Raw genomic sequence first — 27,967 nt, forward strand, 5'->3', positions numbered from 1 at the left:
TTTTAACGGTATTTTGCAATTAGTGGTCTTCATACAGAGACCAAGAATTGATACAGGAATCAGGATAAATATACAAGACTCTATTCAACAGCATGAATAGGCAAAAAAAATGCAATCTGAGACAAGGTCTTTATCAATTACGTTTGAAAGCAGCTTGGAAACAGTACCTTTATATAATATTAATGACATAGGGTATACAAAGGCCTGTACATGCATCATGTTTACAAACACCAGCAACATTGCGACTGTTTTTTTGTTGAACTATTTTGCTTATACCTTGTTTTAGTCAAAAAACAAAAAAAGCCAAGACTAAAAACTAGCCAATCTTGTAGAAAATGTATTCATCAATGGGATAAAACTATGTGGGCAAAGCTAAGGGTTCCAGTTAGCCAGAATTATTCAACGGAATCTCTAAATTGAGCAACACGGCGACTATCCATTGTCTTGCTTTTCAAAAACATTTCGCGCTTCGTTCCATGCGGTCGTGTGATCGCGTACTCTCCGTCGTCCACCAAGTATTTTATTTTTGTGCATTTTAAATTGTTTCGTGTGTGTGCCGTGTCCGTGCTATTGATAACTCCCTGAAATGCAAATGCAAATGGTAAATAATGGCAGAAAAGCCGCAACGAGTGCAATTAAATGTGGTGCATATTTTAACGAAATGTGTAAACTCCCGCCTGCCTGCTGTTTTAATATTTGAGCCGCTTCGTTGCCCCACAGTGGCCGGATCCAAACCGAACAGAACCGAACCGATACCGACACCGATCCTCCTTCCTGTCTGCGCAGGCGTTGCTGCCCAGACCCCGACCTCACGAATATAACGACCCGTTCGACCAGTTTTCAGGCTGTCTCGTCTCTCCTTTGCATTTCTCATGCACACACGCTTCTCTTTTTTTATATGTTTTTTTTTGTGCTCACGTTCTTCTACTTTTTCGGTTGCATTGTAGTCTTGTCTTTCCTTCCTATTCTCCCTCCTTCGGTTGGTGGGGGCTTTTTGGGTTTTTTCTTTGCTGGCGGTCATCGCATCGCTGTATATATTAACCAAGTTTCGCCTTGATAAACTAAGCCCCCAAGATCGTCTCTACAAACACAAGTTCAATGCTGTTGCCAATGCAGTTCAAACTTCCGCCAAGCGCGCTCGAACAACAATTAGTTAGTACAAGCTCGAAATAAACGCTTTAACCTTACAATTACAACAACACGAAACGAACTGTAAATGTTCTTGCCGGATAGATCGTGATAACAGACCAACTAGGGATATGTATAGTGTACTGTACTACTTAGATTCAATGCAAGTGTTATCTATGTCATCAGCAAATACTGTTATCGGGGAGTTGATCTTGTGATCTTGAGATGTTGAGATCTTGAGTCATCCAACCAGGAATGACACAAACTTTTTGAACTCTTTGAGCATTCATATAAAGCTAAAGGCAACAGTTTCATATCATAAATTTGAAACATAAGACGCTACTCAAAGTCCCCAGTTTTATATGTACATACATACATCTTCATATCTTGTTACATCTTTGGAACCCTTTGGAACCCTATCCAAACATATACAAAAATAGCATAAACATAGAGAGTCTTTATAGAAACTTCATCTCTTCACTGTTTTCTGTATGCAAGAATGTGAGATGTCATCATTATTGTACTCCTCGTACGCGGTCTTTTATCAAAGTTCTCATTTGTATACATTCCCATTCTCATTCTCAGGCAAATATGAAATTTCCTTGAACGTCGTCATAGAATTGCTATTTGCTCAAGTTTAATTGTTGTTCCATTTTCTTATATGTACGTACATACATATATAAAATATATTTTTTTGCACATGATAAGCAGTCCAGAATTAACGGATCCACACCTTGTAGAATCGCATGCGTCTGTTCTGATCTCATTCGCTCACGATATCTGGCAAGAGCAAAAAGATATCTAGAGAGAGAGAGAGAGAGAGAGAGAGAGAGAGGTGGTAGAGATATAATACTCACTCTTGTTTTCGTTCTTAATCAAGTGTTTACTTGGCACAGTCTGTTCCGCAAAGCCACAGGTAGGGGTACAGTGCAGGAAATAGTATAGGGCTGTGTAATATCCGCTGCGAGATTCCTGGCATTGCATCGTAAATATTTGCAGTTGGCCATTATCTTTTGTTTTTCAATATATTCATTAGTTATTGCAATGCCGAGAATTAAGGAAGGCAGTGGAAGGTAAGACGACATCCCCCCACCAATTCCCCATTAAGTTTGTGGTTCGTGACTGAGTCATCAGGTTTTTCCTCGTTCTTAGCCAGAACTAGAGGTTTACTTGAGGTTAGCCAGAGGCGGCAGCATGGTCTGGCCGCGTTCTGCCTTTCCTCCCCATTTCTCAGTTCTCAGTTCTCACTTCTTGCTCGTACCTCGTACCTTTCTTTCTTTCGGTCGTTCTTTTGCAAGGCGGCATTCTGCTGCTGGTGGGTTCGTTCTGTTGGGGCGGGTGCGGTGCCTGCCGTGTCTACAAAGAGTTAGTGCTGTGGGCCGCACATTTCTTGTTTGCGACCGTTATTCTCTGGGGTACCTCTCGGGCCTAGACTTGGACTTGGACAAATTTGCTGGTGGTCTCTTCTCTCCCGCTGCCGCCGCTGTGCTGCTGTCATCAGCAGAATGGCTTGCTTGCCCCTGTACTTGGCTTCTAATCTGCACTGGGGGCACACCGCTGCCCCTGCCACAACTGCCACTGCTATACGTGCCGCTAAAACGCTAAAAAAAAACCACTTTTCTATGCAGTTTTCGGAGCGTTTGGTAATCAAAAGCTCAAGCAATATGCACCGTAAGTGTGCTATGTGTATATAATACCAGTCTCCGTCTCCGACTGCGAACTGTAGGTAGTACAATATATGTATAGTATATAGTTATGCATGTGGAAAACAGAGTGTGTTGTGTGTGGAACAATGGAACGTTATACGATAAAATGTGTATAAATAACCCCAAACGGGGGTTGCATGTCACCTGTGCGCCTCTGCTGGGGGTGGGGCGGGGGCCTGGGAAAATGAAGTCACTCTCGAGAGCCCAAATAAATAAAAACGAAGCGAGAAAAGTTACAGCAAGTGCTAACTGAATATATTCATATCCAAACTGCGGGGAAGCGCAGTGAATCTGTATTGTTGAGGTTCTCAAAATGTAAGCCATGTGAACCACCCAGCAAAAACAGGCGCCGCAACAGCAGGCCCTGCTGTCAGGGCAGTAGCTAATAGAGATTGTAACAGATGCAACAGATGTTACTATATATTGCCATAGAGGTCAGTTAACTTCATGTGGACCAAAATTCGATGCAAAGGAAGGGTTACAGACCCATTCTATTGGAACCCTCCGCTTCTTAAACGACTTACTGTGGTCTCTGAAGTCTCTGTTAGATAGCAGCTCCAGTAGAATCTTAAATTATAACAGATTTACTCCCAAGAAAACCCACCGAAAGGCAGTGATCTCATCATCATCAAAAGAGTTGGAGTGTTAGATCTTCAGCAAAAAGAAGCACGTCACATTCAATTAAGAGTGGAATCACTGGATATGGCATATTATAGAACCTGTACACCCTGTACACCCTGGAAGGGCCAGCGAGAAGCGAAAAACAATGGAAAAACCCAACTAGAATCTCGAGCTCCAAATCCAGAGACACTCAGACCTAGAGCACACACAAGCACCAACACATCACACACATCCCATAACTGGGGACCATTTATGGTGTCAGTAAGGTACACTGCAGCCAGTAATGGCCATGATAATGATGCCTCTTTGCCTTTGCTGCCTCGCCACCAGAACGCCACAAAGTGGTGCAATTTGGTGGCATGGTGGGTTCTTGGCCGCGGACTCTGCCAGATTCCTCCAGCCAGACTGTTGCTAGAAAGTGGAGAATAGCAAAAGTACAAAAAGAGTAATGTAAAATAAAGTAAAGCATGCTGGGGAAAATAGCTCTGCACTCATTTTGGTAACTGACAGGCAGCTCCAAGCTCCAAGCTCCGAGCTCTGAGGGGCTTGGGTTGGTACGGCCTGGGGAACCAAGGCAGTCAGCTCTCGGCTCTCGTCCCCTTTTTTTTTTCTGTGTCTGCGTCTGGTTTGGTTTGTTTTCTCCGTGGAAACGTGATTGGGTGGAGAGTGGAGCGGAGGAGCTCGTGTCTTACATTATATATAGACCAGTTTCCTCATTTTGATGTGCCTGGTTCTAATGCGCTTCCAAAACCCTCTCTGTCTCTCACTCTTTCCACTTTTCCAACACAATTACCCCGAGGTCATTGCTGAGGAGAAATGACTTGGAGGCGAGACTTTTTTGATGGCATTTGCATGGGATTATGAGGAAAATCGGAGAAGATTTCCATTACCATTATCTCACAGAATTACCCCAAGCTATCAACAAATAAGAGTATCTTTTCGAATATCACATTTCCTTGCGGCAAGCTCAACGTACCACAAAAACCTCAGGCCACAGTATATTCGAATATTTCCTTCTTTTCGGTAATTTATTATGCCAAGAGCAGATCCAGATGATCCTTTACAGCTAAAGGCACACAAATTTTCTGTTTAGAAAAGTTCCATTCCTTGATAAAGCTGGGAAAAGTGATGCAATAGTAAAGAATGCCTCTCAATGGGTTCTCCTTTATGGATAGAGCTCAGATTTAGTTTTTCTGTCGTTCTATTTCAGTACCTCTGGGCTGATATTTCATAGTTACGTTTCTGTGAAACTCAGCACATTAAAAAAGATTTCCTTAATTATCGTGCGACTAAGTAAAGCTTTTTTTTGGTTAGTTTCAGAACAAAAAAAAAGGAAAAAAAAAAAACGGAACAAGACAAAGCACCCCACTCCACTCCAAACACCCCATTCGCTTCTCCTATCAAAATATATACGAGTATGTGTGTTTAAGCCCTGATTCTCAGCCTTCTCGAACTCCCTCATCCCATAATCATAATCAATAATAAATGCGCAAATGTTCTGGGGCCATGAAATATGTATTTGCTGAATGCATGCTAAATTATTATTAAGAATAATTGTTGCTGAGTTGTTTGGTTTATAATTAGAAATGAGCCGGAAACCGGTAACTCTATCGTTTCGTAGCACGATTAGGTCTGTGCATGTACATATGTACATATGTATGTGGGAACATCTCCAATTGTAATTAGTTATTGGCAAAGAATCTTCTGACTGGCTTCGGCTTCGGCTTCGGCTTCTGGCTAGCTCGTCCATTGAATCATCATTAAGAAAAATCTCGATTGAGGAACTCATTAGCATTACGATGGCGCGCAGTATCGGCTAGCTATCTACTATTCGCTATCTCCCATTGGCAGTACTCTCTGGGAACCCTGTTCTGTTCTCCTCTGTTTTGTGTTGCATTGTGCGAACAGTCGAAAAGTCAAAATAAACAGAATTCAATTACACGCTGCTGCGAAACGCGACGCGCCGAACCGAACGGCGAACGAATGAAGTTGTAAATGCCAGAGCGACCTTGAGAAGTGGGAATATATGTACTCGGGTACCTTTTACCCTCTAAAAGCAGCAGCAGCACTTCCTCAAACCCATGGGCATCGGCCCTATCCTCCTCCTCCTCCTCCTCCGTCCAGGGGCTTAGCGTATTGCCTGAGGTACCTGACGGGGCATGTGAAAGAACTGATGGTCTGAGGTCTCAGGTCTCAGGGCTCAGGGCTCAGGGAATCGAAGTAATACACACACTCGAGTGATTAATTTCCTGTTTATGAGCAGAATTTTCGTTTTCCTTTGTCTCTGTGCGGCTTCTTTTTTGGCTGCTCAAAGAAGGTTCGAGCCTTCATGGGTTCCAAGGGTTTCGAAGACTTCCCTCAATGGACAGCGAGTTTGTCTTTGTCTCTAACCTTTCGATGGGTTTTTTGTGTATTTGCTAGGATATGAAACGATAGATATACTCGTATAAATAGAGAGCGAGAGCAAGAGATCCATAGAAGGAGACAGTGAGACTATCTTGCCTCTTTGCTGTCTTCAAACGGTTTGCGTGTTTTGCTGATATTACCGCAATTACCAGACGCCTGATCAGATACAAGTAATGTATCTAGCAGATACGTTTTGCCCATCTTACACGTGTTGTACCAGTCGACTCTTTTTACCAGTCAATGCCCAATGCTCCAGCCCCAGCCAGTCCCAGTCCCTGACCAGCGATGCCTACAGGTAGCCTCTGCTAGACAGGTAGTATTTCCCAGAGCTCTCTATAGAGAGGCTCATCGTCGAAGTTTCGCTCTCTCTCCTTCTCTCTCTTTCTCTCTCTATTTCTCTGAGTCTCAGTCAGCATTCAGACCCAGGCCCATTCAGTCTCACCGAACCTGTCGTCGTCATCGCGTTACCGCAAAAACGCTTCGAAACTCGCACTCGGATTTGAATTTCAATGTTATTTTTTTTGTTTTTCTGTTCTGTACGTAATTTCCAGCGAATTTTCGCTATTGAATCGAAATTGATTTTCGACTGTTGTGACCGACGTGTAGCAATGCCCCTTTATGGGGCATTCAAATGAGCTTTTTAGAGCAACAGCGTTACGTCTCTGATTACCCGATTCCAGTTTCGGTTTTGGTTTTGGCTTGTGTCGTGTTGCCCTAAAAAATAAAAAAAGAGCAGTAGCCAGGCTGAATACAAATTAAAAAATTATCTACTTCCGACCAAGTGATGAATGGGAATGTCGGGTTAATCTAAAGAATATCTTCAGAAGTGGAAAGAAGTTCAAAACACAAAGCTTATGAGAGCAGAAAACCAACAAAATTTATGCGACAATTGATGTGCAAATTGTTTTAAATATACATACATATCTATAGTTTAATACAATGTGCGTGAAAATCCGTTAAACAAATTCTATAATTTGTGTGGTTTTCTGTATGGTAAATAAATTTTATTTATAATTGCGAAATAATACCCTAAGAGATCTGATCTATTCGATGTGTTCCATTTCATGTCTTTTGGAGTTATTATACCCGATACTCAAAATGAGTATAGGGGTACATATATATATTAGATTTGTGGTGAAAATGAATGTGTGTAACGTCCAGATGGAATCTTTTCCGACCCCATAAAGTATATATATTCTTGATCAGCATCAATAGCCGAGTCGATTGAGCCGTGTCTGTCTGTCTGTCTGTCCGTCCCTATAAGCGCCTAGTGTTCAAAGACCACAAAAGCTAGAGCAACGACATTTTATACCCGGACTTCTGTGATATGTCACTGTCGCTCCACCCTTTTCCGCCCCCACAAAGAACGAAAATCCGTGCCATATTGAAGATTCGAGAAAACTTAAAGCGCACAATCAGATTGCTGATTCTGGATCAGATCGGATCATTTGTATAGCCAAAAGGAAAAAATCAATTTGCAGTGGCTACGCAGCGCCGGAGGAGAGCCATACTGACTAAGTATCGGGTATAAATGTAGAGTTGCGGTCTCCGCAGCAACTCACAACGTTCCCCCTCGTTTTTTTTATAGAATTTCGTGAGTGATTTGAAAGTGTTCTTAACTCATCGGAATCCTAGTCAATGATGCCTGGCTACCTTTTCCAACCGGTTCTAAGGCTTGAAATACATTTAATCTTCTCCGCAGCATAACTAAAGATCCGTTCAGTGGTTACCTAATACCATAATGGTATTAGGAGGAGTATTTCCATTAGGAGATTAGTTGGGTATTTTCCAAGTCCCCATTTGAGGTTTCTGACTGAAAGATCCCATTAAAATTGGTTCCAACTGAGAATTGAAATCGGGAAAACTCCGATCACGCACCTGCTGGGCTTCTATGAAACCTTCGCTTTGGAGATTGTTTTGTTTGTGTAGCGATCCACGTCAGAGGTAGTTATTTTTAAACACCTGCCATGAATATTTGTGTATCTAATTTTTCGTCTGGCTTTAGAAGCATCCCCCCAATACCTATGTATACCCATCCCCATCTTCGCCCCCATCTCCGTTCCCATCTCCATCCCCAATTTCATTGCCAGTTTGTCTATTTGTTTGTTCGATTCAATTGCGAAAAAGTTCGGGGGGCGAAGGAGGATGGGGAGGAGCCTCCGCCATTCAGTTGCTAATGATTCTGATAATTGCCATTGTGCGAGGCCCCAAAGCGTCGCGTTTTATTGTGTAACAAGAGGTTTGAGAGGGGACAAACATTTAGCCAGCGATTTGTTGAGTACGGATGGATTATGATTGCCAGCCACTTGCGGCCCGTCGATGTCGATGTTGATGCTGATGCAATTAACGAGCAGCAAGGGCAACATGAAGCATTTACAATGATTTGCATAAACAGACAGTCCTGACTCCAAGTTGGAGTCGTAGTTGAAGTTGGAGTTGGAGTTGGAGCCGTAGCAATTATTGAATCGAGTTTGCGGTTGAAGCCGAAGCCTGTGCCTTTGCCACATAGCGTCTTTTTTGTGCTCTTGACCCAGTGGCAAGAGTGTCAAAGAGGCAGTAATCTTTATGGTTATGGCCGCATGCCTAAACACGTCCAATAAAAAGTATGTCCACCATGCCATGCCTTGATCTTTCGGATAAATGTAATTACCAGCGCTCTAATGTGCTAAATGCAATTGGCAATGCTTTAATGGCGGAACGTGTTTGAAGATGTGGGCATCTGCCATCTATCCACATCTCGTGGCGGTGTGTGAAGACGCAAAACAGACTGCCCCACAAAAACACTCCACACCACTCCTCGGAGTGGGGCAGTGGCGAAAACGCGGGCTCGCATGGAGCTGTCGAATGTGTGACAATTTGTTGCTGTGACAAAAAGAAAAACTTGCTAAAAAGCCAGCCGGAAAGATTCGTTTCGAAAAATGGAATCCGTGAAGCGTGCAACGAGAGAGATATTTGCAGTAGTCCGTGTCCCCACAGCGGACAGCATTAATTACATTCGATTGAACAATCAATAAAGAGCAATCAAAGCGATACAGATACACATATGTACTCTGAGATTTTTTTTTTTTTTACTTGTATCTCTGTCTCGCGCTCGAGACTCGCTCGTTTCAATATAATTTACACATAATTTTACATAATCTACGGCTCTTTTGAGAAACTGTGTCAAGCAAAGACACAAACTATGGCTGTACAATAGTTAGTAATGTACATATCTAATGGATACGCAAAAGAGCCACAATTAAGAGTGGCTTTTGTTATTTTTACTTTCGTTCAGCAACCGAGTCCCCGATCGCAGCGGGGAAACTGGGGAAACTAGTGGCAGCGGGTACTCGTTGAGGAAGGAAGGAAAGAGCGGTAGCAAACAAACAGAAAAACTCATCTAGTTTTTACTTTCCTTTTAAGCCAGGCCAAGCCAAACCAAGCCAAGCCAAGCCCAGTCAAGCCAAGCCAAGCGCAGACTTTCAATTACTCGAATGCTGTGCTAAAGATAAAGATATATGTACATATACATATATACAATCTAAACAATCTCTTCTAAATCGAAACATCTATCAAAGGTTTATCAGGGATTTTCCCCTGCCACTTTTCATAGATATTTTCAATCTCTGTCTGCTGTTGGGCCTTTGCTTTTCCACTGTCTACTTTCCATATCGCCTGTCTGCCCGTGGCCGTATCCATCAGATGATCTCTTAATTAGCCACACAGTTGGACATTAATTAGTGCCGCTGTTTTGGTTCGTTTTTCCTTTTATTTTTCCCTCGCTCTGACTTAAATGGATATTACTTTGGCGAGATGTTTGCTGTTTGCCATTTGTGACATTCTGTTTGGGGCTAGCTGGCCGTCGGATGCAGGTTCAGGTTCAGCCTTAATGGGGTTGACGGGGACTGCTTGGACTTTCGCTCTGTCAAAGGTCAACCACGTGTTCGAGGGTCGGTCTGAGATTAATAAGAGTTCGCCATTTAATTGCCTTTAATCTGGATGTTAGATTAAGGTAGAGGTTGTCATGGCATTCCAGTTGTAAATGCTGTATGAGCTTTAGAGAACCATTAGCTTTATTATCGGAATTCTTGTTGGGGATTATTAACTCTAAGAGTTTTTATGCTGAGGTTTACAACTGATTGATCTTGAGTGGGATTTTTTCTCTTCCTTTTGAACATAATTATGCTGATGTTTCCTTGGAAACTGAACCCTTAATTATCCGAAGTATTGTTACTTAAAAAAAAGTTATGAGCAGACTTTTGAGGTGAACAGAGGCTCGGCGAGGTTCTGTGAGGTTCGGTTCGGTTCGGTTCTTTCGAGTACAGCTCCTCTAAATGGCAACTTAATGTTCGGTTTGACTTTGGTCAGAAGTGGAAGTGGAAAAAGCCACAGCGGCTTTGGTGGTTACGCCCGGCTGAATATGAGTTGGTGGTGCCACTGCCTGCCACTGTTGCTGCTGGTGCTTGTACTGTTGTTGCTGCTGCTGGTGTTTGTTGCCCTCGTCAGAACCTTTATCAAGTGTCATAGTTTTTCCTACTCTCCGACTCCTCGCTGTAGTTGTCGCCGTTCAATTTGAGTGCACAAAGAAAAGCAATGACTGCGCCAGAGCCAGAGCCAGTGCTAGTGCCAGTGCCAGTGCCAGTACAGATACTACATGTGTATCTGTTGTACTTTCTTGGGAGTACGTATGTATGTATGTATGTACCTGTTAATAACTTGTAACTTGATGCACTGCACACACCATCGCCATTGCGTCCCTTGGGTTCCGTTTGGTTCGCTTCGCCTCGCCTCGGCCCGGTCCGGTCCGGTCCGGGGCGTCCCCGTCTCACTGGACTGACTTTCCAAGTCTTCCACCCAACCAACGGTCGAGTGAGCGCCTCGTCCCGTCTCCCGGCTCCCGGCTCCCGTCTCCGTTCTATATGTATCTGTGTGGATTTAACACTTATGTCTGTGGCTTTTCTGCTTAATTTGCAGACACAAAACTATCAGCAGACTCTATCTGTATCGGCTACTGTATCTGTGTCTGCAACATGCAAATGCAAATCGTTTTGGCATTACGGCGCCACATTTGTTTGCAAAGTGTTCATCGTTCAATAATAAACAAGCCAAGACGTCACGCCGCCCGCTGCCTTCATCCACTTTTGGGCCTTCATTTGGCCAAAGACGCGCAAATATTTTGATACCCGGCACTTGTGGAGGGTACACGAGTCCGAGTACCTTTCCCTACTCTTAGAGTTTGCTTAGATATGGGTAAAAATCAGACGATGACGAAAGGCATTGATTTCTATGGGAATAATCAGTTGGGTCGGCTCCAGCGAGGTCTGTCTGTTTGTCTGTCTCTGTTCGTTTATGAAAATACTTATAGAAGAAGGCTTTAGAAGGTTTTTCAACCGAAAACGACTATTTTCAGAATTCACTTCATGGACTCAGGAACATCTCTTTCAACTACTGGGCATCATTTAAGTCGAGTATCCCTCTCCTTTGTGATCTCACCTGTTGCTCATAATGACGGGGCTTTTAGGGGCGGTCTGGAGCTGCAGTAAATAAACGCAAAAATTTGTATAAGCGCCCGTACTCGGGGCAGATTGAGATATATGGTTCGAGTATATATGGCCTCTTTCAGTTTGACTTGGGACGTCCGTCCGTCCGTCCGTCCGTCCGTCCGTCCGTCCGTCCGTTTCTGGACGGTCGCTGGTCACCGAACTCGATCTCGCATGTTCAAAGTGGATTTTGGCTTCTTTCTCTTTTCCCTTTTTTTTTTTTTTTTTGCTCATTTATGCAAGCATGCATAATCATTGGTAAATATGCATTTCCACTGAAGACGACGGCTCTGCGGCAACGACGATAAGAGGCTGTGGATGGTGCTGCCGACTTCGCAAAGATAAATGTGTGCCATTGGGCCGATAAGATGTTTGTTTGACTTCTGATGCCTCCTCGAGCACCACTCATTAGTATAATGACCCAACGAAAAATTCAATGATCGAAGTGCAGTGAGTCATCATCAGGCTTCAATTGGTGCCAACTGTGCAACTGTTGGGCTCTGACTTTGAACAGCATTCGGCGAAAACATTTACGCACTTGGCTTAATTAATGTTTATTAGCCGCATATATTTGTTTAATTCCGCCCGTTGCCAAGGTGATAGCTGACTTAACCCGTCCCCTAAGGGGGATACAGTTTACAGTTTATAGATGGGTTTGAATGGCGTTTGGGTGCAGAGCTTTTCTCGGAAGTTGATGAGAAGAATACGAAATCGTACTTACATATAAGCGCATTTATCTTTTATGATCAGCAAAAAAATCACAGAATAGTCCCGAACTAAGCAGATTTTAGACTTGGACAGAAAGTTAACGTTTCTAACATTGAATAAATTGTATATTTCGAGTATTCAGGGAATTGATGATACCAAAACTGAGCAGTATTATCTAGAAATATCGACCTATTTAACAACTTTATAAATTCCACAATTTAAACGTTTCTGTAACTCCTTACAATCGGTCAGCTTAGATTACAAGCTACTTATCAGCAATCGATATCTCATGAGATACGAGATATGTACATTTTCAGTGAATACAATATACATATGTACATATGTGGGTATATATGTATATGTACTTTCCTTGTGGGCTGGCTGGCAGTGGGTTAAGGCATCTGCTGTTTGAGCTTCAATGGAAATGAAAATGGATCATTAAACGAACGCTATTTCAGGAACGAGAAACGAAACTCAATTTTCGTGTTAATAAAAATAAGTTGTGAAACCGAAAACGATACAGAAACAGAAACAGAAACAGAAACACTTGACTCCACTGATAGCACTGTGTGTACTCGACTCGACTCGTATTGGAACAGATGTTTAAACATTAAACGACTTTGTTTCGTTGACTTTCTGCTCGATTCGATTCGAGATATTTTCACAGCCATATAAATGATAAAAACGATCAGGCAAGTGAAAGACCAGACCCTGTTCCCAGTCTAGTGTCAAAAGTGATTTGCCCGGATTTCTGTTAAACACAAAAAGAAGCCAAAGAATCTCAGGAAAGTGGATCCAACAATATGTCATAATATGACTATCTATATTCCATAGAATAATATAGAAGAAGGGCTTTGCTTTCACTTTCACAGATCGGCGAATTGTGGCAGATTTTTACACACATTTCACTTTCAGTTCAACGGTTTCGTTGTCTACTACATATATGAAAAGGGAGGGGAGAGGAGGGGTATGGGCATTGTTCTCTGACGATTCGCATGCAAATCCGATGTCAAAACAAAAAACCAGCCCAAAACCCCAAGCAGATCTCTCATATGAATCATTTCATTTGAAAAAACACAACAGCGGATATATTTTGTATATTTATTTCATTTTCGTTGGTGTGTTGGTTTCGTGTGAACTCCAGAGCCGGAGTTGGGCTTTGAACTTATTCAGATCCGATGTTTCCACGAATTTTACTCACCTTCCATTCTGACGTTTTTTCTGACTTTTTTCTGGGCTTGTTTCGGTTTCAGATCTAATCGATGACCAGCAGCTATAAGCCACGCAGCAGCGACGAGGCCCTCGCCGAGCAGTTGAGTCTGGCCCGGAGCACCGGAAGTGGCACCAAGCCCCTGGGCGGCACGCCCATCTATCGTCAGATATCCGGCGCCATGGCAACCCTGCCACGCCATGACAATGAGTCGTCCATTTCCAGAACCTGCGTCTACATTGGCGGAGCACCAAATGCAAATGGTGCTGCCCCGGGACCAGTCTCCGCCACCCTGGACCGCCGTCAGCCGCACCGCATGTCCTGGCTGAATATGCGACGGGCCAAGGCCGATGCGGAGCTGGCCGCAATCACTCCCTCGCCCCAGACTACGCGCAGCTGCATCTCCACCGTGTCGAGTGTTGTGGACAGCGGCGGGGGACGCACCACAGCCACCTCGGGGCGCATCAGCTCCAGCGGCATTGTCACCCTCAGCGGCAGCAACAACACGCTGAGCGAGATACATGGCGGCTACCACGATCACGACGTGCACGATCTGCACCACGACGGGGTCTCCAAGAACTACTCCGTGTCCGCCTCGGCCATTTCCACGCACAATATCACAACGGCCAGCAATGCCAAGCTTCTGCCAGCCGCCGAGGATGAGGCCAACAAGCAGGTGAGTGTGGAGTGGAGTGGAGATTTTCGTAGTAGAAACTATATTTCTGGGATATGGGAGCCAGTTCTAAGCAGACTCTGGACAGGTTGGGGAGTGCATTGAATGCAGCAGTTGGGAAGCCAATTCCTTACCGGCTTATAATTAATTTTTGAAACAGAAACAGATCGGCAACTAATGAAATTCCCATGAAAGGAACTCCTACTAAAACTTTTTTGAATAGAGTTCTGCTAAGAGGAGAATGAAAATACTATTTATTCCCATAAATTTAATCTCCATAAAACAAACCTTTCGCTTGAGTATTATGGCAAATCTATTGCAACCAGTATTTCTAGTATAATTAGGATAATAAATATCATTGTCAGTGTCCGATATTTTGGCGATCGATTTCAAAGAAACGTTTTAGATGATCGCTACCTAAATTTATGCTTTTAGTTATTTGCATTCCAGCGAATCGAATTAGAGCCGTTTCAAGCAGTAGTTCATCATGCCGAAGCGCGTGTATGCCATTTATTTTGGCCTCAGGTCTTACCTGTTTTTTGGCTTTGGCTATGTGGAAGCGCTATCTACAAAGATCTCTCAAGTTGAACTCCTTTTTTCAGTGTTATGTTGATCATCTTCCCCTTGAGATTCGCTGAGAACAAATAAGAATGGCAGAATGATTTTTGGGCTTGAACATGAATGAAGATGAACAATCTCGGAATCTCTGGGATTGGGTGGGTCGTCGTCGGTAGTCTACCGCTTATCAGGTGCGCTGACTTATGAATGGCTGGGGATGGTGATTCCGCTAATCGATTACTCACGAGTCGCGCTGTAAGTCTCGCTCATACGATTAATAATGCTCAAAATATTCGAGATGAATTCGAGCGCTCGGACTGTACGTGCCTCGAGTGGCAACAGAATTTTGCATTTTTGTTTGTTTGCCCGAATCGATCGATTCTAAGATCGGCTGGCCCGCTGGCTGATACTACGTGTGTGTCATCATATCATATCTGACTGCAACTTCCGTGTGGCAGTTGACTTAGTGAGCGCACTGTTACATCTTCCACTTCATTTCAGTTCGGCTGGAAATGCGTTTTTTTTTCGCGCTTTTTGTTTGCTCTCGTCTTTTGTTATTTGATCTTTGATTTCAAGTGTTTGAATGGTTTTGTTTTCAAGATGAAGATTACACAAGCCGGGTTGCATCGAAGCATCATCAGTACAGTAGACGAGGGCGTGGCACTCGCAACCTTCAAATATCTGAAACAGAGGAGAAGTCTCTCTCCCTCTACATCTTTCCCAATGTTCATTGTCTATCGGATTGGGCTGTCATTGCCTGTCGTTGCCAGCCAGCCTGTCCGGCTGCCTCATAAACACCATCATAAAACTTGTTTAGGAGCTCGCATTTGTCTTCTATTATTTGGGTTAGTAAGGCACTCGGAACAGCTCCGCATCGGACTAGACCGGATAGGGCTGACCATTGTCTTTCGATTCTCGGATCGCTTCAATTGTTCTGTTCCCCGCAATTTACACTCGTTCTATTCATGAATAGGCAGGCTCTCTGGTCGTGCGAGTGCAAGTGCCAAGTGCAGTCTGGAAATGGGTTGAACCGATGCTAATTGCTTTCAATTAGGAACACACTAGTCGAACGAATTTAATTAACAAAACCAAAGGCAAAGGCAACAACAAATGCTCAACTTTTAAGATAAAAAATATAATACGATTCATAAAAAGATACATACACACAAAATAAGAAAGAAAACCAATGCAGCAGTCAATCCTTTAGATACTCACACCTGTTTTGAGGATCTACTCATTGAAATCCGGTCGGATTTTCTTCCAACAACACTTGTTTCATAACTTATAGGAGTTGTATGTCGTAGGATATATTCGGATACTTTCACCCTGCCCGCATCATTAAGATAACATTGTAAAACTACAGACAGATAGACTACTTGTGTGTGGACTTTTTCCTATATAAACAGAGGCAAGGACAGATGGACATGACTGTGTCAATTCTTATTCAAAATAAATGTACGTACTTATTTATATTTTATAGCTGAAAGATATGTAGCAAGACTAGTGAAAGAGTGGTAATTATCGTCGGCTATTCTTTTTATGAAACCAGACTGTCGGCTTCCATAGCAGAGATCTTTTTAGGGTGTGCTCTGGAAATTTCGAAAAGTGCTGCATACTTTTGGGCATATCGTTTGTTTTAGTTGAAGAAGTGACCGCTAATATTTATGGGGGCGCCACCTGGCCTGTCCTTCATTAAGTTCGTGTCTTAAGTCATTCGTTTCTGAGGAAAACATTTTATTCATACATACCGACTTATAAGAATTAAATTTATACAAATATTTGGAAACAATTTTTAATAGTTCAAAAAATATATTTGTTCATGTAGTTATGAGTATTCTTCTCAACAAATAAACTTAGCAAGAGTATAACTTCTTCGATTGCAAAACTCTGATATAAAACAATTACTTAATTGGATATTTTTCTTGAAATTTTATTTGGCCAATAAATTGCAATAAAAGTAATAAAATTAACAACTTCCAATAAACTTTAACAATCCATTTAATTTGATATTTGTTTAGTGAGTAGTTCGCTCGCATTTAAATGTAAGCGAATTTACCAATTTCATGGTTCCAATCCCAAAGCGCAAATATCGTTCGGGCTGCCCCTTTCAAGTGCCTGAAGCTGAAGCTTAGCTGCCAGCAATTCGCATATTTCTGTGTGTATTTTTACTTTTAACTTGCGACTTTTTGAATGTGCAATTTGCTTACCACAATCGAAACCCCTCGTGGAGTGTGGCACAGGCGAGTGGCCAAAAAAGACAAGAGATACTATGTACATATGCATGTTGCCAGTGTCGGGTGTGTTTCTGTTTCTGTTTCTGTGGGCATGTCTGCGAGCTCGCATCAGTTACTTCATCTCTTATGTTATTTTGTTTCCAATTCGCTGATTAACAAGTTCAACAAAACACAGCAGCAACAACCAAAAGCCGAACAAACGAACAGAAATTGTGCAGCTACTCGTACTTTCGGTGCAAAATTTTGGCAGTGGCAGGCAGTCCGCCCAAAAGCCATAAAAAAGAAATGAAAATAAGCAATAAAAGATACAGCCAGAGGCCTGCGAACAATTGTCATAGCCTCCCAATGATTGTGTGACGTCATCGACAGTTTATTGCATTCAAAATTGGAGGAAATCGGGAGTGGAAATATTACGATAATTATGGGCTATTAGAAGTGCCTCCCAGGAGGGGCATTGGGATTGGGAAAGCAGTTCAGTGAAAGTGGACAGAAGAATTCGAATTCCATTTCGATTTGCAGTCAGAGGAGGAGAGTGGACAGAATAGCCTGGGGCAGGGGTAGGGGCAGGGGCAGGGGCCGAAACCCAATCCAGGCCAGCCCAATCCACGCTACACTGCGCTACCGGGTTTTGGGTGTAACGGAGACCATTTGACAAGTTAACGATATCGCACATTCACACAGCTGCCAATGCTGCTGCTGCTGCTGCTGCTGCACGGCTTCATGACTTCTCCTTTCACTTGCGTTGCCTCTGATTAGGGGCCTAGAGACGCAATCGCAATCATACCCGACCCGTACTCGTAAAACAATGCCCAGACAACGACAACGACTCCCCAGTTATCATGCTCTAGTGCCCAGATCTGTCTGTCTGAGAGAGAGAGAGAGATTGTCAGGGCCTGGCCTGGCAGACAAAAGCCTTATTTCGGACACCTTTTGTGGCCATCCACCAAGCTCCATTGTGGGGACATTTTCACACTCCAATTTCAGGTGGTGTCTAATTATTGGGCAGCCAGACAAGATAAAAAGAAACCTTTCAATTCTAAGTGAATCAAGAAATCAATTCTCGATAGAAAACAGCCTTAGAGAAACCCAGTATTTTTGGGTTAGGTTTCTCAGCCAAAGAAACATTTTAATTGGGTTCCACGGCCCACGCTTTTACTTTTTTGGTTTTTGCTTTTCATATTTCATATTTTGTATAAGCCTTAACGGCCACTTAGTTGGGCTCATTGGAAATGCCAGGCACACACAGAGCCAGCAGTCAGCAGGCAGTCAAAAGCCAAAATCAAGCAATTATTTATGCCAAACGTAGGGAAGTTCTTGATGCGATCATTGCCAGCCAACCACCAATGGGAAAGCTCCATTCGAATCGATCGTTTATAGCTCTGCCTGATTTTATTTGAATTTCCGCTTCTTACGAGCATTAGGGGTATTGGGACTAGCTTTGAAGCCGAATATAAATCGCAGCTAGATTTAATATTTTTATTTTCCATTAACGCCCATTCATTCCACTTGCCGGTCGCGCACTTGTACAGTGAGTGCTGTTAATTATGCGCCCAGTTCTACTCGTACACAGTGCCTCTTGTTGAGCCAGTTTCGCTCGCATGCTTACATAATAATTAGAAAATTATGAGATTGCGTCTTCACTGTGTATCTCTCCTTTGTTTTCTCCCGTTCTCTCTGGGGTAAGAACGTGTTAAAATGAAATTTAATTTAAGTATGAGAAGCAGGCTCAAAGACCCACGACTAATAGACGGTTTCTGCTCTTTCTTGGGGCTGCTGCTGCTGCGCGGAAGACAAGTTAATTATGCAGATGATATTGCCATCCGAGAGATGTGGGAACGCGACCTGAGGGCATCATTAGGCCACAGCCAGCATCTGCTATTCTTTTGGTGTTCTTTTGTGTTCTCCTATCCATGCTTTCAATAAGTTTGCGTGGGCGAACATTCAATAAAAGCCACAAGATCTTGGGAAATTCTAAAAGAAAACTCATGTGTGTGTCGAGTGTGTGTGCAAGCATGAATAAATGTACAAGGAAAATCAGTGAGGCATGCCATCTGCCAGCTTCGTTTCGTTTTAGCAGACAGTGTGCCTCGTTCGGGCGCCGACTTTGCGCAGCCACTGTGCATAAAAAGCCACGCTTTGGTGCCGCTGCTGCTGCCGCTACTGCCGAGCCACCGGCTTCGAGTCGGACTCGAGTCAGTTCTGCATTAATGAGAGAGCAGTTAGGTACGCTCGCTCGCACGCTCCGTGTGGTCGTCTCCTCCATCCTCCATCCTTCATCGAAATCTGTCCAGGTTCGGTGTATTCCAGTGTGTGTCGGTGTGTCGGTGTGTCGGTGCTCCAAATGAAAACTCACCAAAAACAGAAGAAAGATAAATCCGCTTGGGATGCAGGAAAAAGCATGCGGGGAGATGGAGAGAGAGAGAGAGAGATTCCCAATAAAAGTTTTCTTATTTGTGGGAAACTTGTTTCTCCTCTCTTCGCTTTTGGCTCTCTTTTGACTGACTCTGCACCCCACTATTCCCTCTTTCACCTGGTTCTCCCGACCCCTCCACGACCTCCCCCCGATCACGCGTAGTCGATTTTCCCCCCCAATCAAATTCGTCTGTCGTCTGCGCAGTCGCACGTCGGCGTTGCTTCGGTGATGAGTGCACAGCGGATGCGCAGCAGAAGAAACATAAATACGAACACAAGCAGAAACAGAAACAGAAACAGAAACACAGAATGGAAACGAAATAAGAACAAAGAGAAATGCAAAAAAAGTGTAAAGTGTGAATCGATATCTGAAATGTGATCGATTTTGTGCAATCAATCGACGATAACAACAGCAAAGGCATTCAAGAGGGTTTTCTCCCTTGAAGAAGTGTCATTGATACTCGCAAATGCGCTAGCGATTCGTGCGAAATCGATAAAAGAAAACAAAGGCACCAGCTACAGAGATAATAAAAAAATATAATATCAGAAATCAGAAATAAAATACAAAACGAGTGAGAGAGAGAGAGAGAGAGAGATTCAATAAGCGGTTCAGGGCCAGGCTCTACCAGTATGAAGGTGTTGCCAATTTATTTTAAAAGTCTGCGCATTCGTTGCCTTCGTTTTTTTTTGTTTTTTTTTTCGTCACGTGATAACTTGTTCCACATGCATGAAAATATTTATATTTTCTTGACACAAAACAAACCAGCCTAAAAATGTTAAAAGTCGAGGCTTTAACAATAAAAACAAAAATCAAATCAATTCTCTAATAGAAGAAACCAATTCGACCGGAAGATCAACTTTGATTCTATAAAATATTGATCTACATTTAATCAAGTCCCGCGTAAATAATCAGTTTTTTGTTTGTTTTGTTTTGTTTTTATTTGTTTGAAACCAATTAGATTTTCGAAATCCAAGCAAACCTTGCGATAAACCTTAAAAATAAAAGAACAAATTGTTATTATTGTAAGCACAGAAAAGAAGTTTACAACAATAGTACAAAAGTCTATTTTGTATGCAACAACCAACAAATGCATGAAAATGAAAAATTCTGCTGCCCCTACAAGCAATACAAGATCTGTCCGAAGATGGAGATACCAACCACAAAGTATTTAGCCGACTATCTGTACGTGGTGCACGAGGATGTGCCCTTCCGATACTATCGCAAAGTAAGTGCTGCGGGAAGAAAGGAAGGGAGCCCAGCAGCAGCAGCTGTTTGGGTGTTGGGTTGTTGGGTGGGGCGGGGTGGGTGGTGTTTGTGGGGTGTCGGTTCATCATGCATGATATGGCATATGATATGTATATGTGATGTGCCCCCGTAATGCTCGTCATCTCTGCACGCTCATAAACTTCAAACGCCGTTTGGCTCGGCTTCGCTGGGCGCTCTTTTATTTTTTGTAGTTTTATTTTTCTGTGTGTGTTTTTTTTTGTTCACTGTGCGGTTTTCGCTTTATTAACTGCGCTTACTTGGGCGTCACGTTGTTAGCGCTTGCTGTGGCTGATGCTGTGGCTCATGCTTTGCCTCTGCTGTTGGCAGTTCGTTTGTCTAACAGATCACCTCTCTGCTGCCTGTTTCCTCCGCTCTCTTGAATGAATTTCACTTAATAGCGCTTGCCTGGCAAGCTCTTCGATATACCCTGTACTCTTTAAAGGCTACAAAGGTATAATGAGAGGGTGGGAGGTCCAGTTTTGCATGACTTGATCGGGGAGAAGCAGAAAAGATTTAGCTAGGTTTGATTGTCATATTACATTATGTACATCCATGAGCCGTAGATTGATTGGACCTATTTTTACCCCAATTTAATCTTCATAAGCTATAAATTAGTGCGAAAGATAGAAAATTGTTTCTAGTCTAGGAGTAGGAATAGGATTAAAACCTGAGGTAGTTCTTGCAGTATCTACCATTCTCATTCGGCCCATTAACGGGGTATCATTATATAGGAGAACTTCCACTAAAACGACTCTTTTCGGGCTTGAAAATATACATTCCAGAGTGCTTGAGTGCAATGTTTTACTATTTCCGCCGTAGCTAAAAAGTTCTACAGGGTATCTTTCAGTTGGCGGACTTACACTTTGTATTGGGCTCTCAAAAAGTAGACAAAGTGTCGACTGTTGTTAGTTTGGTATTTGCTTGCTGTCTATCTTTTTTGCGAGCGCACATCTAATGGGCTTATGCTGTACATTTTGCAGATGACTTATTAGAGCCGTGAACGAATTCGGTCTCCCCTTAATAAGATCTCCCTTTGCTGGGCTGGTCTGGGCTGGCCAGGGTACTTTCTTTTGCAGCTCACTGTGTGGCAGTGTGGCAGTGTGTGTGTGTGTTGCGAGAGTAAAGCAAACACAAAGAACTAAGTCACAGGTACCCCGATTTGGAGTGGGGAAATTCGAGGAATATGAGCCGTAAGACAAATAAACAGAAAAAAGAAATTGTGTAATTTATGAAAATAAAGCAAACCATAGCGGAATTATACAAGTCGAAAGCGGAAGTGCCGGAAATGACAGCGCCACTGTAGGTGTATCTTTTTGTTTATTTGAGTTTTTTTTTTTGTCTGATTCGAGCGGAATAACAGCCGGCGGATGCGACAAACAGAAACTCTGGGCTGTGACGGCTGCTGTTGCTACCGTTTTCCTGCAGAAAATAAAAAGAAAAACTCAAACTCAAACTCAAATGAGTTTGCATATGCCATCAGCAATTTGTCATTTCGTGTTTCGTGTTTGCCCAGCAACTGAGCAAACTTTCGGACAGACAAATATGTAGTATGAAGTTCATGTGAACTGTTGCTTTCTTTCCAAATAATTTGTTATCATCCAACTCTAGAAAAAGTGAAATATGATACAAGAGATGGCTATATATCCAATTACACTGCTTTTGGGAAAAGAATGCTACTTCCAATTAGTTTCAAAGAACCGCATTCTGTGCTTTTTTGATATAAAGATTTCTCATGCATAGACAATTTAAGCGAAAGATTATGTAAAATATTTAGGATGTTGTCAAATGTTCGAGAATCGTTGGGCGTTGGATATCCACCTTTAGAATTGGTGTTATAGAACATTAAAATCAATATGGAGAAGTAATGTGCATATCTAGCAAATAGGAATACACAAATTTGACTGTCTGTACACTGAAGGCTTATATTTGGTTATATGTGGGCCCAAGGAAGATTCCATCTTAAGAGCAACAATTAATTAGAGGGAAAATGTTGAATGCAGGAAGAATATAACTATTGTCATATATATATCAATTTATATCAAACTATATTCAATGCATTTATTAATCCAATATTTTCACCTCTCCCACTCCATTCCAGACCAAATGCTCCGTTTTCCGTGGCCTTGTGCTCTGCCTGTGCCTCAACGTGAGCTTCGCGAATGTGGTGCGCTTCCCACGCGAACTGGACCGCTATGGATCGGCGTATCTGGTGCCGTATGTGGTTTTGCTCTTTCTAGTCGGCCTGCCCATGATGCTGCTGGAGATATCTGTGGGTCAGTTTCTGGGACAGGGGGCGGCGCACACTTGGCGCGCCTCGCCCATATTCAAAGGTAATTCAAACACGACACAGCACAACACAACACAACAGGTGGCACTTGCTGTTGCATACTTTTAGGCGGCATGCAACCCCCGCGTTATAACTTTAAGCTGCGCGTGTGCATGTGCAGGACGTTGGAAAGCTTTGGCAAAAGCTGCAGATGCGAATGAGAATGCGATGCACTTGCCTTGCACGGGCTTGTAATTCCCAAGTTTAAATTCCGCAAGCTGCCGCATAAATACCCGGATCCGGAGGACTGCTACTGGGCGGTCGAGCATTCTGCAGCAAAAGACGGTTGGACACAGCCCGTCAATCCACATTCTCTCGAATTGTGTCCGTTGGTAGCCGAAGTTACGATTGCAACACTTTCGTCATCTCTTCACTCTCTCTCCCGCTCTCTGAGCAAACACAAAGCCGGAGCAGGCTCCTCCTGACACACACCCTGTGGCATTTGCCGGTGGGGGTTGGGGATGGAGGAGCCAGTGCAAGGGCAAAAGCACAAGGAGCCACTTAATAAGCAACAAGCAACAAGCAAAAACAAAAAGAAGAAGAACAGAAGGAAACCAAAAAACACCAAAAGTCTAACATGAAATCACGAACATAGAGGATTTGGCAATGACAAAGGAGGAATATCAGACCAAAGTATATCAATGCGAACAAAAAAACTAAAAAAGAATACATAAAAAATACACTAAAAAAAGAAGACTAACCTAAATGTGACCTAGTAGATAATGTATGTTCATCATCGTGTGTTATCAGGACAACTGCAAAAACTCTGAAAAAAATCGTACAAAAAAATATAAAAACTTCAAAATGCATTGGTGTGTGTGTCCCGTTCGTGTAATCGCCGACGCGCCAAGTCCCCGCCACAGCCCCGTGCCACACGGAACCGCCTCCTCTCCGTCCCCGACCCAGCCATCAGTGGGTAGACGGGCATCGGTAGCACCAGCTCCGGGTCAGGCCAAGGCCGACTTCCAACACGGCCAATGGCCAATGGCCAATACGGGCCATCAGTCCATCAGATGGTAAAGCACAAGCAGCACGTTCTCGTGAGCGGCGCCCCCTCGTCGCCCTCTGCCCTAAGGGGCTTGCGCGCTGGGAACGGCCGGCGGTGGCACTGCGGTACGGTCCGAGTCTGGCTGGACAGGATAGGCACAACCGTCTCGGACCGGACCATAACCCCGGACGCTGGCGTGGATGAGGTGCGTCCACAAAAATAACCATAGAGATGTTTAAGGCAAATTCTAAATGAACAAAAGTATAAACCAAAAACAATTGTAACGAGAAACAAACGAATTCAAAAATATGAGCAATATGAGCAACAACCCCTATAAAGGCAAAGAGCAAAAACGACAACTGCAAATTACGACACAACACCTTCGAAAAAGACCTCAGTAATATATAATAAACAGAAGCAACACGTACATGCGCTATGTGGCTGTAGGAATGCCAGCGTTGTATCGCCCTTTTTTTTGGTTCTAGCCCCCGAGAGGGTAACTCAATCTCGCTTATTCTACCGGATAGTTAGTGGCTAACCTATGTTCGGAGCAATTTGAATTTGTAAATGATTGTATGAATGATATTCTTTCGTTGAAGTATTATAATGAATGTGAATAAGGGTGTGCGTGAACATAGAACTGAATCAATTATGGCATCCTCTTTTAGCTCTTTCGCATTTACGTTACATATTTCCATTTCCATTGCCAGGCAGAGATGCACTGCCAGGCAATGCCAAACGGTACTGGCAAATAACGGAACTGACAAACGAAGAGAGAGAAAACGAATATGAATATGAATATGAAGAAATTAACGATTGCATAATTAACTCCATTTGAAGTCAAAGAAAATACAGTTGCAGTCAAAGGAGTGAGAAAAAAGCTCATTTCAATAGTTTATAGATATTTTCGAATGGTCATTTTATGCCTTTGAACAACATTCAATGCCACCTTTATGGGCCTAGGAACTCAATCTGATGTGTGATCAATATATTAACAGCTTTCGGTGCGTTTTTAAGGTCAAATCGGTCTGGTTTGGCGAATAGTTATTTCCTCTCCGCAGAATACGTTATAAATGTAAACGTAAATATAAAATAATCTCGTTTATTTTTATGGACGGACACGACGACACCTTTGACAACAAGTTTTCACTTGGAGGCGATTTTGCCTCTGCCATTTAAATGACAAAAAAGTAATTTAATTAAAATACAAATGATACCTACTCTTCCGCTGTTTAACAAAGCGACGGAAAGGGGGATTTGTTATTCTGTAGGCGTAAAGGTATATGTACAATATACATACATACATATAACGAATTCTGATCTCTGCTTTTAGGAGCCTGCATCGTGAGTCGCTTCGCCTCGTGGGTGTCCGCCATATGGGTGTCCCTGCAGGCCGTGCTGGCATTGGCCTACATCGGGATGTTCGCCTCCAATGCGTTGCCATTCAGAGAGTGTGCCGGACCCGTCAAGCTGAGAATGGTGCGAATAAACTAAAGAAATTTCAATGGAAGTCATACTAATGTATAATTGGACTCTTGCAGAATGGGTATCTGGTGACAGGGACCAGCGGACAGGAGTGCCTGCAGCTGACCTTCCTGACGCCCTTCTGGCGTAATCCCTTGTACTTTGGACTACTGGCAGCAGGCCTGATTGGTCTCTGGATTGTGGTAATGCTGTGGTGAGTATTATGATCGAATATCTCTTTGTTTTCCCTACTGACACCTTCTATATCGTAGCACCCACAATGCCAAGATACTGCGTCGCAGTCTGTTCGTCTATGGCCTAAGTGGATTGGTCCTGCTCTGCGCCCTCACCGGATGGGAGGTGCGCAACTCCTTTAGCCGCCACTACTTCCCAGAGCTATGGGGCTTCGACCCCACTCTGCTTCTCGAGAGCAACATCTGGTTCAACGCCCTGATGCAGGTCCTCTTCTCGCTCAACTGCGGCTTTGGCGCCCTGCCCATGATCACGGGCAAGTTCCTGTACAAAGGGGACGCAGTGCGGACCTCCGTGGTGTACCTCTGCTTCAATCTGCTGATCAATGCCATTGCCGTGACACTGTTCATGGTGCAATTCGATCTATCCGCAAACGGTTACCAGATAATGGAGGAGCTCAAGCCGCTGACAGCCATCTACGATCGTGTGCTGAATGGCTCTAAGGCGGGGGAAAGCGATCTTCTACAGCACCTTGTGCCCGCCCTGATCTACGCCCTCATAATCCTTTCGGCCATGGTGTCCATCACCGTGGCCGTGTACACCTCGACGCGCCTGGTGCCGCGTCGTCCAAATTACGTCATCTGCCTGATCGCTCTCGTCGTGGCCGTCATGTCCTTTGCGGCGCCCAAGTTTATCATAGCTCGGGTGCTGGACTCGCGCCTGGTGGGCACCATGGTTGTGACGGCCCTGGTCTTTGAGCTGATCGCCATAACTTGGATCTACGGAGCCAAGAACATCTACACCGATCTGGAGTTCTCCATCGGTCGGCCCATTTTCAAGGTCTGGATGTTTCTTTGGGTCACATGTCCGGCCGTTCTGACGGGCATCCTCGTCTGGTGGTGTGCCGACGACGACCAGTATGATCTGCTGGCGGAGTACCTGCCGCGCTGGGCTCCCATACTGTTCGTCCTGGCCGTGATCCTCATCATTGCCTGCATCCAGATCTTCCGCCAAGTGGAGTACAACTTCTTCGGCATGATCTGTGAAGCCTCCAAGCCGGCCAAGGAGTGGGGTCCCGCAGATCCCCTGGCCCGTCACTCATGGAAGCAATGGCGCTCTGTCTGCCAGGACACGGGCCGGCGGGACTTCACCCTGCGCCGACGCGGCACTCGCGACTACACGCACTCCATCAAAAAGGGTCAGTACTCGGGTGCCCAGAAATACGGCGTCCAGAACGGCGGGCAGACGCAGACACCGATGCACCAGCCCCACTGGAAATCCTCCACCCCGGGCAACAGTTCGCCCAACTACAGCGGCTCCATGTTCGGGGACTCAGCCATCGAGGAGGACATCAGCGTGGACAAGTTTCCGGGCATCACGCAACAGCAGTATGTGCCATTCCAAGCCAATGATGCCAAGCCGATGAGGTACTCTCAGCGGATGCGCCAGACGGCCCAGCCCCAGACCCTGACACGGCTGCCTCCACCGACACCGGCGGGGGGTACCACAGTGGAGAAGCACCGCGAGGTAGTCTACATCCGGCGCCTATCCGATGGAGGCACCGGCTCCGGCCACGCCACCCGCATCGAGATTTCGCCCTCCAACGAATCCATCACATACGGGAACGGCAAGACCAACAACAACTCGGCCTTGGCCATGTCCAGGAATCCGCTGGGCCGTTCCACGGGCTGCCTAGTACCCAGCCAGCCGCCACCACCGCCCAGAGTCCATATCAAGCGGTCGGCCAGCTCAGTGGTCAATGTAAACGGCAAGCTGCCACCGCCGACATCCGCCGCGGCCGGGGATCACATTTGCTGGCGGAAGTTCAACGTCAATCCAGAAGAGTATTCCACGGAACTGTGAACCGAAGGACGGAAGCGCAAGGAGCGCATGGAGAGGAGGAGAAAACGAAGCATTCACATTCAAAAAGACTTGTTGCATCCAAAAGAAACGTATCTGTATCTGTAAGCTGTACGAGTATTGCATCTGAAGCACAGACCTATCGATAAGCTACGAATAACGAATTATGCCCATATGCAAAGTGTATCTTCTAGTTCCGAACTGTACATAGTGAAAGAGCAGAGCATTCCTAGATATAGTTCTACGATCTAGTTCCTTAGCGTAAGTCGAGAAAATTCCGTTGTCATTACCCATCTGGAAAGGAAAGTAGAGGAGGAGTAACTGGAGTAGATCAGCACTGGTCTACACATAGTCTAAGCACTTGATATGTAACCAATTTACCATTATAGTCTACATTTTTTTTTTTTGCCTGAACGAGTGGATGATCTATTGTTAGTGAGTAATCTGAGTGCCTGAAAACATGAATTATGAATTAATAGCTCTATGTAGAATCCTATACCTAGACTCAGTTCTTAGTTAGTTCTTAGTCTGACACAATATCCTAAGAATCGGAGCAACGCGCCTGGCTGTGTTGCCTTCGATGTTAAGTTAATTGAGAACACAACGATGTCGAAAGCGATCTTATATAATAAATGGTACGTTTAGTAAATTATGATTCTCTCTGTGTCCCATCTTTTGGCATCCCAAATACCAAA

General features: G+C 44.0%; 1 protein-coding gene across 2 annotated transcripts; it reads left to right on the forward strand.

The window, feature by feature from the left end:
* Positions 1-462: 462 nt before the first annotated feature.
* Positions 463-27,927, forward strand: LOC6601392 (sodium-dependent nutrient amino acid transporter 1). 2 transcript variants are annotated; one of them, XM_026991994.1, is made up of 6 exons: positions 463-601; positions 13,342-13,974; positions 22,541-22,772; positions 25,090-25,235; positions 25,298-25,434; positions 25,493-27,927. In XM_026991994.1, the coding sequence occupies exons 2-6, from the start codon at positions 13,351-13,353 to the stop codon at positions 27,273-27,275; spliced, it is 2,922 nt and encodes a 973-aa protein (XP_026847795.1). In that variant the 5' UTR covers positions 463-601; positions 13,342-13,350; the 3' UTR covers positions 27,276-27,927. The 2 variants fall into 2 exon arrangements, with proteins under 2 accessions (XP_026847795.1, XP_026847796.1); XM_026991995.1 differs by lacking the exons at positions 463-601; positions 13,342-13,974 and adding an exon at positions 20,257-20,401.
* Positions 27,928-27,967: the final 40 nt, after the last annotated feature.

Source organism: Drosophila persimilis, unplaced genomic scaffold, assembly GCF_003286085.1.
Source record: "Drosophila persimilis strain 14011-0111.01,24,50 unplaced genomic scaffold, DperRS2 tig00000700-arrow-arrow-pilon, whole genome shotgun sequence".
Classification (NCBI taxonomy): Eukaryota; Metazoa; Arthropoda; class Insecta; order Diptera; family Drosophilidae; genus Drosophila; species Drosophila persimilis.